Below are 15027 nucleotides of genomic sequence, written 5' to 3'. Positions count from 1 at the left end.
GATTTACATTTTTCTTTTTTTAACAGCACATCCTGCCAGACCCGATGTGACAAGGTATTTAATAATTTGTTTATTTTACTGCTTTCTTGAACAGGTTCATGTTAAATTCAACCATTATACCGCAGGTTCCCGACCTTTTGAATTACCTTTAGCGCCAGACTGAATCCAGAATCTTTACCTGCAACAACTCCAGCGCACAGGGGGGTTGCACAAGGGGACACCAAGGTAGCCTCTTTTTGCCTCCATGAGTTATGACACGGAGCTGTGTATTGGTTCCACTCCTACTCAATTAAGTCTGCTTTTTTTGTTTTTGCCATGCCTTTACTCTCATATTGAAGTCCACTTCAACTTTTTTTGTGTGTTTAGACTCAAAAAAAATCCCTACTACCTTGTGCAATTGGGAGAATTTTTCCTGTAAAGACTAGGCTTTAAACTGTGGGGCGCTTCCGTTAAACAGATGTCGGTTATGGGTGCTTAGGCTCAAAGCCTGACGAGTTCAGCAACAAATTTTCTGTGTTGCACCGTAAGGGTATTGGGGATTGTGAATCAAAGTTGTACCTACCTGAACGCAAGAAGTGAGGTTGATCACGTTCACAGTCCTCTTACCAATCCAACTCCCATTGTGGGCACTCTATCCTCGGGTAAGTTCAAGTCAAATGGCAAGTTTTGATGTGTCTGTGTTCTATGGCCCTACTTGGGCTTGTAGTCATTGGGCTCTCTGGAGCTTCTGGGCCATTCTTAATGCGGCGGGTTTAAGCCAGTGGTGGTGTTTCTACCTGGCTGTATCAAGGGCTCCTGGGCCTCCTGGTGACATGTACCGATGGTGACCGGGAGGGAGGGCGGAGGCTTCACTGGCCCGTGCCGTGCGCCACAGGTCACACTGTGCACAAGGACGCACCCTGTAGTCAGAGCACGGAAGGTAATTAGAAAGTACTTTGACCCTCCCTCCAATACCATCATAATTAGGGCTCCCGGGCCTTCCAGTGACATATACCGGTGGTGACCATGGACGGGGGAGGGCGGGAGGAGGGGAGGGGGGGACTTGACCGACTGGTGCCTGGCGCCACAGGTCACATTGTGTGCAAGGACTCAACCTGTAGCCGGAGCACAGAGGGCAATTGGAAAGTTCTGAAATCTGCACCCTGTAGTCCCCCGGCCACCAACACCAGTACCATCATAATTCGAGCTCCCGGTTTTATGGCAATAATTGTTTGAATATTTCCGTTTGTATTTATCGCTATTTGTTTTCGCTCATCGTATTGGTATTTCTCCAGATTTGTTTTGTGTTTTGAGAATATAAGGAGGCGTGCAAGTGCATATGTATTTAACTGATAAACGAGGGCACCAAACCAGTGGCTCGTGTGATGCCCTAAATAACCACCTCCCTTGGGGTGCAAACTCTGCTTCATAACAGCACTTCTTTAACCCCACCCCTGTTCGCAGGCACCCACTATTAGGGTTATTACAGTTCTCTCATAACATAGCGCTTCTTTAACACCACCCCTGTTCGCAGGCACCCACTATTAGGGTTATTACGGTTCACATGCTCCAGACCGGAGATTCCTTTAACAGCGTAAGGATAATACGACAACTCTCCGGAGTGTTTCAGGGCACTCAATCCAACAGAGCATATAGAGAGTGCGCTAGCTGTGCAAAAACACTAATAAACAAAGACATTCAAAAATAGAACACCTGAGATATTAAAAAAAAAGATTAATATAGTGTGAACGTTAAAAAAGCAATACGTGGACAACAGAAGGTTACATCCAGAGCTCATACGTATAATGCGATTAATAACTCGTTCTCATAGCTCAATATATAGCATTGAATAGAGCTATTCTTATTTTTTTTTTTAAAACCTTAATGCAAGACAAGAAATTTGTCAGTGCGCTTCAGTGGATCAATCATTACATGTTCAATAACGTCAGACAACATCTCAATTGACATTGCAGTTAGTCAGCATAGTCATAGGCATACATCATGATCATCTTAAGTACTCACTCATCTCAGAGGTAAAGCTCACTCCTAACAAAGACTGATAACACCATAAAGAAGCCAAAAACAACAAACATTTGCAATGCAGTAGGTCTCGCAATTAGAGCTATTGGCATTGTAAATGACCAGGCCTTTTATTTACATTTTAAAAACAAAAACATAAATAAAAGTAATTGTTATTTACAATGCCAATAGCTCAAAATTGCGTAAATGCGAGACCTAATGCATTGCAAATGCTTGTTTTAGTATATGGTTCGGCTCCCGCTGGAGCTTGCTGTGTATTGTGCTACTTACGAATGTTCTATTGATTAAGTGTTGTGTGCTTTATGTTCTGTTCTCGTGTAGAGATTAGTAGAGATAGTTATATTAATAAATACATATTTGTATACAACTACTATGTAGTTCTATTTCATTTAGTCATTCAGGAGGTGATCTGGTAAAACAAGCTGATTTACATTCCTTCAAGATTAAGCCTGAAGGCTGCTCTCCACAGCTACCACTAGGATAGCTTTCTAGAGTTCTCTTTGACCTCATACATCACAAGGGTTGTGTGTGCTGGTACAAGGTGCCCACTTTAATTAGTGGACAGCATATACCAACCCACCTTCTCACACCCCCTACAATTCTTATCTTGGAAGGTTGCTTTTTTGGTGGCTAGTGCCTCACTTGGGCGCATCAGTGAGCACCAGCCATTAACCGTGGAAGAACCATTCTTCCACATACACAGAGAACCAACCCCAAATTACCTTTCAAAGTGGTTTAATCTTTCCATCTCAATTAGTCAGTTGAATTACCCGATTTATTTCCACAACCGGATTTAGTTGTGGAAAGAGCTCTTAATATCCTAGATGCCAAAGAGCTCTTATGTATTATATTGAAAGAACTTAATCGTTCCTTAAAATGAAACCGCTCCACGCTTAGGGTGGACAAAATTATTTACAACAAGAGGTGGTGATGGACAGAGTCTCTGAATTAAGCAGAGTACCCTGATCTCTTGACTGGGTGAGAGTATTCTGCTTAATTCAGAGACTCTGTCCCTCACCACCCCTTGTTTTAAATAATTTTGTCCACCCCAAGCGTGGAAGGGTATACTCAGACATGAGTCCCTTGCTCATTGCACCATCAGGATTCAAGCAAGCCGGGCCGAAGACGGCTGTAATGCCAGAAACCGGTCCCCGGAAGCTTGTTTCCTTCCCAGTGTAAGAATTGGCTTTTGTAGTTTGGTTTGCCCTGTTCCCATCATGCACTGGGACAGGAACAGACTAATTTGCATACAGCCAGGTTCTGAAACTGGGATGGTGCAATGAGCTAAAAAACTGTGTTGGATCTAGCCCTGATCTCTGGACTGGGTGAGAGTATTCTGCTTAATTCAGAGACTCTGTCCCTCACCACCCCTTGTTGTAAATTCCTTGGTATGGCATCAGCAGAGTCCAAAACGAAAGAGATTCATGCAAAGTTCGCAGCAAGCAACCGGATTTTCAGAACTATATCTGTCACCGTTCAAGCTAAATATAAATGGACTGATTCCATAACCTTGCTCAAAAGGCAAAAAATCTTCTGTACTGCTACAATTTGCACTTTGTGCAGGGGAACACGAAAAGATATTGGTCTGCTCAGCATAGAAAACTACATCTTTCTTTTTTAAAACAAATTTAATGTGATAGATTGCCCACATGGTGCAGCCCCCCGCATTCCGGAGGAATCTGCAAACATTACAAAACAGCAATGAATTAGCAATCGAGACATCATTTTACGTCTGACAATATCCACATACATATTAGTGCCTACTCCATTTCCCTTTCCAAACTCCCCAACTCCCCCCCTGGATCCCCCTCCGGTCACACCACATAGTCTCTCCTATTCCGTCAATCTGTTCGCTATCTAATACGTACATACATCTTCTATCACGGCTCATTAGATAATCTCCATAAGAGCCTCCCGCTCCACCGGAGCACCGGAGGTTCCAGCCACAGGACCCTATAATCCGCCCACTTCTTCCATATCCTATAGTGCTTACGCGGGCAGCCTCGGGCCACAAAAATTGGCTGCTCCAGCCCCATATAAAAATCTAGCCCCTTCTTCCATACCGAAACAGCGGGAGCCCTGGGGTCCTTCCATGCTTTAGCAATGTCTCTTTTGGCAAGGGTCAAACCCAGCAGCAATAAATGCCTCTTATACCTATTCCCCCCAACCCCGTCTAGTACATGGAGCAAACCTAAGCGTGCTGTGCGTGGGAGTTCCCACCCCAGGACCTCAGACAGACAATCCCATACCCCCTTCCAGAATCTGACTAGTGAGCCGCTACTCCATACCGTATGCAACAGTGTCCCAGAATCTGACTAGTGAGCCGCTACTCCATACCGTATGCAACAGTGTCCCTACCTCCGTCTCACATCGGAGACAATCCGGGGATGCTATGAGACCTGCCCACCACAGTTTCTCCCTGGTATAATAGACCCTGTGAAGATATTTGAATTGGATAAGCCGCAGGTGCATCGCTATGGCAGCACCTCTAGGAGCCTCTAATGCCTGCCGATAATCTTCTTCTTCCAATACCCCTACATCTCCTTCCCAGGACTCTCTGAGCTTCTGCAGTGTTGTGGAGCAGTGTGTAACTAGTGTCTGATAAATGCGAGATATCTTTTTATCTCTTAGATCCCCCCCATAAAGACCTTAGCTTCCAACGGACTAAACTCTGGGAGGGAGTCTAGCCCTATTAAGCTCGGCGCAATGGCATGTCGAAATTGCAAATATTGAAAGAATTGGGACCTGGGCATGTTATATTCCGCTCCGAGGTCCTGGAAGGATTTAAGTGTCGTTCCCGACATCACATCTCCCAGTGTGGAGATCCCTATAGTGTCCCAACCCCTGAAGCCCCGAAGGGACTCCAAAGCCGGGAAACGCCCATTATTCCATAGGGGAGTTTCTTCGGTGAGTGTGCCCCACCACCCCAGAGTGAGAGCCCATAAGGGGACGTTCCAAGGCATATGCCGGGTCGGGGGCCACGCACATATGCCGGGTCTCCCCTATCCCTGTACCACCACTCGTTTAGGACCATGAGATGGGAGGCCTGATAGTAGGAGAGCATATCCGAGGTTGCTAATCCGCCACAATATGTTGACAGGAAACACGTCAGCAAAGCCACCCTCCCCGCCCGCCCACAGGAATTGCTCCAATGCTGAATTTACTTGGCGGAACCACTGGGGTGATATTGGATAGGGATGGTTCTGTAATTGATAAAGCAATCGGGGGAGAGCCACCATTTTAAATATTGCTGACCTGCCATATATTGTAAGGGGCATGCGGGACCATGTCCTCATTTCAGTCCGGACCCGATCCCAGACCGGCACCACATTACGCTCCCAGGAAATTGTTGGGATCTCTGAGACAAACGCGCCTAAATATTTAATGCCCCTAACTGCCACCTGTAATGCAGAGGCCCATTCCCCTACTCTTGACTGCGCTCCGAGCACCCACAAAGTCGATTTACGGGGGTTCAGGTACAAACCCGAGGTCTCACCAAAGATCTGCATAATCTCAAGTATACGTGGCCCGATCTGTTAACATTGGTAAGAAAGAACAGGACATCGTCTGCATATAGAGCAATTCTGTCCGATGGACCCGATTCCCATTCGAAGCCTCTAAGCTGTGCATCCATACGCACCCAAGCTGCCAGCGGCTCCATGGCCAGTGCAAACAGGTAGGGCGAGAGAGGGCATCCCTGCCTAGTACCTCGCCCGATTGTGAATTTAGATGATAGGGCACCTGCCACTCTACCCGAGGCCGTCAACCCTGTGTACAGAAGCTTCAGATAGGACAGAAAACGAGGCCCTAGGTTGAGCCTGGGCAGGAGCGCAAACAGGTAGACCCAACTGAGGGAGTCGAAGACCCTATCAATATCCGCAAGTAGAAGTGCCGCCTGCACCCGAGTTCTCGAACTGCGCCACTGCTACATGGGCCCTCCGAATATTATGTCTGGTAGCCCTATGGGGCATGAACCCGGCCTGATCAGGATGGACGAGTCCTGCTATGTGAGGCAGGAAACGATTGGCCAGTGCTTTGGCTAAAATTTCGGCCTCTACATTCAATAAAGATATGGGCCTGTAAGAAGCATTTTGCTCTGGAGGCCTGCCCGGCTTCTGAAACACTATCACTTCCGCATGTCTCCAGTCGGCAGGGAGACAGCCTCGTTCCCGTGCCTCCTCCAGAGCAGCCCTGTAGGGTGTGCCGAGCTGGAGGTGATACTTCTTGTAGAACTCACTTGGAAACCCGTTGGGTCCCGGTGCCTTTCCAGTATTAAGTTCTCCCAGGGCCTATCCCGCTGTCAGTGGAAGCTCGAGGTCTGCACGCACCTCATCTGATTCCGCCCGTGGTGGCAAATCTGCTATGAACTTGTCTACCATATGTGCTGGGAGGCATTCATTAGGGGCATACTGGCTCGCGTAATAGGACGCAAAACTGTCGGCCAATACTTTTGGATCTGTGATCGGGGCACCTGCATCATCCAGGATCCCTGGCAGTGTCTGAGCCTGGAATGTGCCCTGGCAAAGCTGGTGCAGCATTGTTCCCGACTTAGCCCAAATTGACAAATTCTGCTGCGCGTCGCTAGCCGCGCCTGACGTGCCTCCTCTAAGAGCAGGGACGAATAGCATTGCTGGGCCAGGAGGAGCTGCCCCACCATTTGGCCTTCCCCACCTATGCTACATCTATACTCCAGGGTTTCTATGTCCGCTGCAGCACGGATTAGGTCCGCCTTGCGCTGTCGGCGCGCGGCCGCGCACCATGCGATGTCCACGCCACGCAACGTGGGCTTCAAGGCCTCCCACACCGTCCCAGCCGCTGTGACCGAACCTACATTTTCCACCAAAAAGTGGGCGATAGTCTCTCCCATGTGTTTCTGGTAGTCTTCGTTCTGAAGGTGCCATGTGTCAAGGCGCCACCGCAATGGCTGCCTCCCCCTACCCAGCAGGAACTCCATAAGGACAGGGGAGTGATCGGACAGCCCCCTCGGTAAATTAGCCGCCGAACCTACCCTGCCAACCACCTCTCGGGGGACAAAGATATGGTCTAACCTAGAGAAGGAGTTATGGACTGCAGATACATACGTGTATTCCCACCTAAGAGCATGCAGATACCTCCAGGTGTCTACCCAATCCAAGCTTTTAACCATGTCCCCATATTTAGTAGAAGCTGTCGGCGCTCGCCCACCTCCGGGTCTCCATCTATCCACCACCCCATCCATGACATTATTCCAGTCCCCACCCACTACCGCCGGCGTCTCTGGAATATCGGCCCATAGTGCAAATAGTTTCTCAACTATGGACCACTGCAGAGGAGGTGGGGCATATACGTTACCAAAACACCAGGGTCTCCTCCCCAATTCTACCTCTGATGAATATGTACCTGCCTGCGGGTCAACCCATTGGGTGGCATGAACATAGGAAAGTCTGCAGTGTTCTTATACGGCTACTCCCCGGGATCCTCTAACAAAGCCGGCATGATAAACCTGCTGGTAGCCAAAGCGCTGCAAGCAGAGTGTCTTGTTACCCAATAAGTGTATTTCTTGTAAGAGTAGTACATCTGCGTGCTCTCGTTTGGCCTGTCGCAATACAGTGCCCCTCTTAATTTGGTCCAACATTCCCTGTACATTCCAGCTAAGGATTCGAAGGGACGCTCCAGGACCTACTACTCTAGCCTCTGTGCTTGCCATTGGTGAGTCATGAAAAGAAGTGCCCCTGTGCCGGGCCCCTGTAACGCATGCAGATAGAGCAAAGAGACGTCTTCACTGTCGTGTGACCTTACCCCAACTGACCCTTCCCGTGAAACAAGAAACTGCCCCCCTCCCAACTCCCGGTTCCCACCCCCATACCTCAAAATCACTGAAGTACCTATTGTGGTGTAGGTAGCCCTAGGCCCAAAACAAAGGGCTCGAGCCTGGCCCCACCAATGGATCCCCCCCAACCTGCCCATAAACCAACGTGTCCCCCCTAGCGAATCCCAAGCAAGGGGAGATCCCGCCCCCTACATCCCACATCCCCCACACCGCTACTCTTGAATATCTCCTGCATCCTATATGAAGAGTCCCTTCGGTCCAAGCTCGCCACCAAAGCCCCACCACTCAGGCCCTGCCGAAATGTCAGGTGCAGTGCAATCCACAAACATTCCCTAGATCCCCATATCTACGGGACTCATGATCAAGGATCTACTATGGGAGGATCAGAAGCACCCCCTGAGCCCCCCCTCCGCCCCCCATGACTTGGAGCGCCGTCGGGACCTGGAACACCAGTACCCCCTGCCCCGAGACCCCCGGGCTGTGTGTGTCTGTGAACCACTCTGCAAAGCGTCCGAGTCCATGCCCGGCGGGGTATGCGCTCTCACATTCACTGTCTCATCGGTTCATTAGAAGACCTCCTCTGGAGTGTTGAAGTGGGTGCGGGACTGGAACAACACCCGTAGACGTGCTGGATAAAGCAGAGCATAGGGGAGCTTGAGATTCCGCAGACGCGCCTTTGCCGCCATAAACGACTGCCGTTTTTGTTGCACCATTTTTGTGTAGTCAGGGAATATCAGGATCCACTGATTTTCATAGAGAGGAGGTTCTTTCACCCGTGCCTGCTGCAAAATGGTGTCGCGATCATGATAGTTCAATAGTTTGGCAATGACCGGTCGGGGGTGGGACCCAACCGGCGGCTACTGAACCAAAGCCCTGTGTGCCCGTTCTATCACAAAACAGTTTGATAGAGAGTCTGGGGGGAGCCAACTCATCAACCATTGAGCCAGGAATGTCTTCATATCACCCTTCTCGCAGCCCTCCGGAAGCCCCACAAAGCGCAAGTTGTTCCACCAAGCCCGTCCTTCCGCGTCTTCTGCTCGTAGGGCTAGGTTCTTTTGGACACTCCATGTTGGCGACCTTACGCTTCAATGTCGCCACATCTTCCACCCCCGAGAGCCTTGTTTCGGCTTCCGTGATGCGGGCTACGGCGTTGCGCAAGTCTTGACGCAGTAGGGTAACATCCGCTCCCACAGCCCCAATTTTCACGTCCAACATATCCCTAGATTGAGTTATGCCTGCTAGCAGTATTGCATTGTCCAACCCTGGATTTGGAGGGCCCCCGGCTGCCCCGGCCACCACTCGGCTCCGTGAATTTATCTATAGGCCCATTGAACGCTGACTGCACCAAATGGAATACTGCCTTTCTCTGCACTCAGAGGAAGCTGCTTGATCCTAACGCTATTACGGGACGTCTTTATATATATTTAAACAAACCTTTGGCACAAAATAAATACCTCGATTTTGGATATCGGCTTTTTATATATATTTAACCTTGGAAACACCGTTTGGAACGTGGAAACACGATCAAATAATTATATTGATGGATGCAGTGGATACACAAGGGTACACCCTTTGCTTGCCTAGTACTTTGTGAATCTAGCCATAGCCCTGAAGTCTTTTGGTCATCAGACCAAGACGAAACACGTGTTGGCAGCGGCTAATGTATCTTCTCTTGGCGAAGACTAGACAAATATATGAACTGGAAAATAAATGAAGATGAAATGAAGACAACCTGACTCATGGGATTTAATTGATGGACTATGATATTGACCCTTTAGCTCAGGATATACCCTCTGTTTTTTCTGTTTTACAATTGTGGTTTGTCTTTTGATCACATTGTTTGGTTCATGGTGGGTGACCAGGACTTTATCCTTTGAGCTTAACAGATATTTGATTTATACCTGTGTTTCTTCCTAGCGCAATTAACACTCATTCACCTGTTTCTTTGCTTTTTGGCACAACAGAGTAGGGCAACAGCTCCGAGACCGCCACGGCCCAGGCAGGTCTACCACCACAGATATGCGTCACGTGCGCGTAGGCTGATGCCGGTGTCTATGGCGCTTCGTTCACAGCTGGTGGCGCCCCGTGTCCGAGTCCCCCCAGGCTTCACCCAATAGACACAGGCTTTCTGGGATCCGGCGTCTCACAGGGCTACGGCCCACCACTGCATCACATGGTGCTCTGTTCCTGATCACGTGCACCCTCCCTTCTTATTTGACCACCTCCAAGGGCCGAGTCCCGCTACCCGCAATGTAGGCCACCCGCCCACGAGACTCGCCACAGGCCCTCCAGCCGCAGATCGTCATCCGGGAACCCCTTCTTTTCTGCCAAAGTCTCCCCGATCTCCGGGCCCGGGGGCCTCCGCAGGAACGTATGGCACACCCTCGGCCAGGCACCGCACGAGACCGCGGTGGTGACTGCCGACCTGCCCCCTGATCACCCCTGGCGATCGCCGCTGCGAGGGTAGGTTCCCCCGGGAGGGGGCACCAAACTCTAGGTCTCGGCTTCGCTGCCAACCTGTGGGCCTCACGGGATATAATCGCCTCCGCGCCGCTGCCGGGGGAAAGGCGGGTCCCAGCTGCAATCACCCCGCTGGTCTACGATATTCGCCGTCAGCCCGGGGCATCTGCCGGCGCAGTCAAGGATTGCCTGATTTCTTGCAATGCTTCTCCCCGGATTGTCGCATCCGGTGCGCCGCGTTCGGGGGGCCCCAGAACCGGACTATGCCTCCGCCTGCTTCTGTGTGTTCGTTGTCACAGGGCCCAGCCGCCCGGCAAGCAGCACCGAGCCCACTCTCCCGGAGCCTAGGCCTGAAATCCCGGGTCTCGAGCAGCAGCACCCAGGGAGCGCCCAGTCGCCGGCCACACCTCGCCCCAGGCTGCCGCCTTCTGCAAACCACTGCCGGAGGGCTTAAAACTGGAGGCCCCGGCTTCCCTGGCTGGAGTAGGCCGCAAACCTCCTCGTCGCGCTGCATGCTTTCCCGGGGCCCCGGAGGCCGGTAAATGCCACCAAGGGGTCACTTCGCGGACCGGAGCGTTTGGCCGGACCGCTGGACTCTTTAGCAGCGTGGGGAAGCAGGATAACTGGAGGATGTATTACGGGCGGAATGGAGCTTCACTAAGCTGCGTCCGCCATGTTGGCCCGCTTAGCCACTCGCCCAGAAAACTACATCTTAACTATGATAATTTATCCACTGCATTATGTAGACCCAGTACCTGACGCTGTATATCGCAGAGATCAATATCTTCAGGGTCTTCATAGCATTAATTTGAAGCGAGTAAAAGGGATGCCTAGTACTAATATTTAATTTATTCAGAGATTAAAGATTCCGTATTAGCTGATAATCAATCACAGCCACATCTTAAGGCAAACTGAGGTCAACCCTCTTCAGTAGTCCAGATAAAACCAAATTTCATAACTGTTACTGCACTTTGAGGATTTACTAAAACACGTTTGGACTTTCAGGGCAAAACAAGGAAGTCCGAAGCCCTTCCTTAGCCATCAGTAACATCTCGTAAGTGTTGGTTGCATTCAGTTTAAATATACTAGCCCAAACCACCTAGTTACTTTTCTGTGTTCCGTGCCAGACATGACATGTGCCAGCCTATATAGGTGCTACTCGTGCTCACTGACATCTGTTCTTTTCTTTCTGAGATAAGTTACAGATCCGGAGCTCCCTCTCATTTCTCTTGAGACTGTCTTTCCTCTTTTTCAACCATTTCTACAGTATGCAAGGGAAAATGTCACCTTCCAAATCCACAGGTTTAAAACTATGTGGGGAATGTTGCAATCTGATGTCTGCAACTGATCACACGTGGGTGCCTGGGGTCAGACTATGACTCCTAGGGTTGCATTGACAATGCCTTGATGCACTCCAAGGTCATCCTGGGTCAGGAAGTGAAGTTTTTCATGGCAAAGCACAGCAAAATTCCACATTAGGACAGATTGAGGTCCAGAAACCGGTCCTGATTTTGCTCCCAAGCCAGTCCTGTGACAAGTCATTGTTGATGTCCAAATTCTCAGTAAACCAAAGGAAACAACAAAAGAAGTCAGAGTGGCACTGTGCCCCTTCACGCCACTCTAGAGCTCCCAAAAAGGCGCAAGGGTGTCACTTTGCCTCTAGGTTGTGCTTCTGATGACTTTACACTTTGGAGTTGATCCTGACCCTTGTCTCTTGGCAACTTGAATTTCTGGATCCGTAAGTGATTGCACAGCAATTACAGGAATTCTGTGATGCCATGCTGTTAGCTCCCTCTGGCATGTCAATGGGCCCCAAGGAGCTGTGAGTCCTCCCAAGTGTGCTTTCATTGGCGAGTTCACCCTCTTGCCAGGTGGGCCTCTTGGGTTAGCTCTGGGTTCCGGACCGACCTCGGTACTAGTTCCCACTCACTGAAATGTGACTTGCTGATCCTGGCGCAATAGACTCTGGCCAACCTATATTGCTTTCCGACACCAAGACTGCACCTTCCTGATCTCGACCTAGGCTGCTAGTTGCTTTAACATGGCCACAGCTGTGTAGTCCCCCTTCTAACTCCAATCACTATGCTTGTCCTGCGAAATAGGCCATGTCCAACATGTAGTGATTGATGCTGACTCGGACAATTGTTGTGATGCTGGGGACCAGTTTGCCCAGCCTTTTCAGGATGACACCCTTTCTGAGGACCTCCAGGACGCCAGTGGCCTGGATGTCATCATCCAGTTTATTTCGGATATAAAATCCTTAAAACCACAGTAAAAACATCATACATATGCCAAAAGGCTCACCTGACGAGATTAAAAACATACAGTACATAGAGCATATTTACACTAGTGCTTCAATCACAATGTAGGGTGCAAGTGCCAAGGCGCATTAAAGAACAACAGCAATAAAACTGCACAAGAAATTCCCAGATTAATAAAAGCAATCTGAAGAGCGGCTTAGTCCCACTGGGGTTCTGATCACTTTTTCAGCTAAAATCTTGAGTATCTACATGTAAAAACAACGATCAGGTAAAGTGCGGTTGCTCATTAAGGGGAGGACTGAAGTCAATGTTTGAACAGATGTCGGACCCATAGCAGCAGGGAGAATCTTGTGGTATATCCAAAGCCATAACAATCTTCTAGAGTGGATACCTAGAGCCTGCTAAACTTCCGAACATCTTCCCTAGATCAATTAAGATGAAATAATTTGCATTCAAGTGCAAAATACAATCTACAAAAAGGTCATAGCATAATCATGAAGTGCTGCCGGATTCCTGTTGCTCATTCAGCAAGCGAACAATGTGGTTAGGAAGGAGCCAGGCTGCATGCAGATATTTGGCTATCGCAACAACAACTAATACAGACGCGGCTTAGTGGAAGTATGCCATATCTCCAATTAAATAGAGTTGCAATGCTAAACACCCTGGAACAACATTAAGAAACAACTCCTAGGCAGGAATAATCTTAAAGTACTAAAGGAATCTGTCAGACGTCCTGCCTTAACTGCCTTCAGGTCTCGCAACCATAGATACTCCTTGAAGCGTTCTTTAATCAAAGAGCAAGGGACAGACTTCTCTGCATTCGAAGTGTCCCACAGAGAGGGTAAACTGATCTCATAAAACATAAATTTAATGTAAGCAAACAAGGGAATCTTCTCACAACCAACAGCTCTTAGACGAACCTTTATGGTTAGTCTGTATAATTCTAGGCCTCACCTAGAGGCGAGAGCCAATACCAGTGGAAAATGGATCTGCACATCAAACCGAAATTTATTGGATAAATACCAGCATCGACAAGTTGGGAAAGGCTGGGACCATTGTGTCGGAGATTTAATTAACTCCTGTCTAATCTATTTTCTTACCTAATAAGCTTGTTGACTCTCCCATAACCCCAAAGCTCTGACCCATACGGGGCTGAGCTTTTTGCTTTTAGCTTGTACGTCTCCAGTGCAGGAACGAGGGGACAGGCCTGTGTTTTCTTACGCAGATTGATCACAGTGCCAGCTTCCTGCTGAAGTTTCAGAGTGCTCTTACCAATATGCACGGGCCAATTCAGCTTGTGCGTCACATAAACCCCTAAGTACACAACCTCCTGCAGTTGCTTCAAAGCAGCCCCCTGCACAAATATGTTCACTCCTCCTGCTTTATAGGGGTTAAATACCATGAACTTAGTTTTGTTAATGTTAAGTTTGAGACAAAAGATTGCCCCAGTATTGGAACTTTCATAGATTCCCATGCTTTTGTATCATTCCCCGTCGTCGGAATGGGAGTCTCGGTAACAAAATAAAATAGCAGTAGGTACAAAAGAGAAAGAAAAAGGCCTAGGCCTCATTCCCTTTTGTATCATATCCGCCTCTTTTTGTAAAAGAGACCAAACTTGGGCATCAGCCAATCAGAAGAGCCTCACCCCTTAGAACCCTCCTGGAGGAACCTGAGAGCCTCAGATTTTCTACCTCATGTTGTGCTTAGGGAGTCTCCTTTGAGCTCTGCTCAATCTCTACTCTTTCAGTAGTTTTTTCTTCAGGATTGCTCTCAAGTTGTTGGCTTTCCCTCCCAGGATGTCAGATAAAGAAAAGAAGGCCCTTTTCAAGCCATGTTCCACCTGTGGCAAGAAAAGGCTATTTGTTGAGGATAAGCATAAGGATTGCACCTACTGCCTCTATACTGATCATAAAGCTGCGGACTGCAAGATCTGCCGCACTTTTTCAACCAAGACCCCCCGGGATCGTGAGGGTAGGCTTCTTACATGGCTCCAGAAATTGAAGTCCCGGAAGGACACAGTCTCCAGTGATGAGGACTCTTCTTCAGCGTCATCAGCTAGAAGGTCAGTCAAAAGGGGCAGGGGTTCCCCTTCTTCTTCTGTGGAGCATCCTTCTAAGGCCTCAAAAAAGACCCCCAGAGAGTCTGAGAGCCAAGGTCCAGTCGAATCGCCTCACCATGGTGAAAAGGAGAGGGTAGGACCATCTACGCCTTCTTTGGGTATGAAGACTGTGAATGCCTTCAAGAAACCCTCTTCTCAGTCTTCTGGAAAGTCTGACAGAAGTTCCAAGTCGTCGACGAAGAAGGCGTCGTCGATGGAGGCTCCGTCGGCGAAGAAATTGAAGCCTAAGCTTAAAAAGGTACCGTCGACGGGCTCGTTCACGGAGCAATCAACGTCGATGGGATCTTCGAAGATGGTGTCAACGACGGCAGTTGTAGCGGTGTCGACGAAGATTCCGACGACGACCGCGACGTCGATGA

The 15027-nt window shown here is 49.0% G+C and overlaps 1 protein-coding gene across 2 annotated transcripts in view; it reads left to right on the top strand.

The window, feature by feature from the left end:
* Positions 1-15027, top strand: part of EPB41L5 (erythrocyte membrane protein band 4.1 like 5) — a 1262314-nt gene that overhangs the window by 777384 nt on the left and 469903 nt on the right. For both annotated transcript variants that reach the window (XM_078682077.1, XM_078682078.1), the window contains exon 14: positions 27-54. In XM_078682077.1, coding sequence (XP_078538203.1) covers positions 27-54 — 28 coding nt within the window. The remainder of the gene's footprint in view (positions 1-26; positions 55-15027) is intronic.

This window comes from Lissotriton helveticus, chromosome 3_1, assembly GCF_964261635.1.
Source record: "Lissotriton helveticus chromosome 3_1, aLisHel1.1, whole genome shotgun sequence".
Lineage (NCBI taxonomy): Eukaryota > Metazoa > Chordata > Amphibia > Caudata > Salamandridae > Lissotriton > Lissotriton helveticus.
The sequence above is the reverse complement of the archived record's forward strand: the minus strand, read 5'-3'. Positions and strand labels throughout refer to the sequence as shown.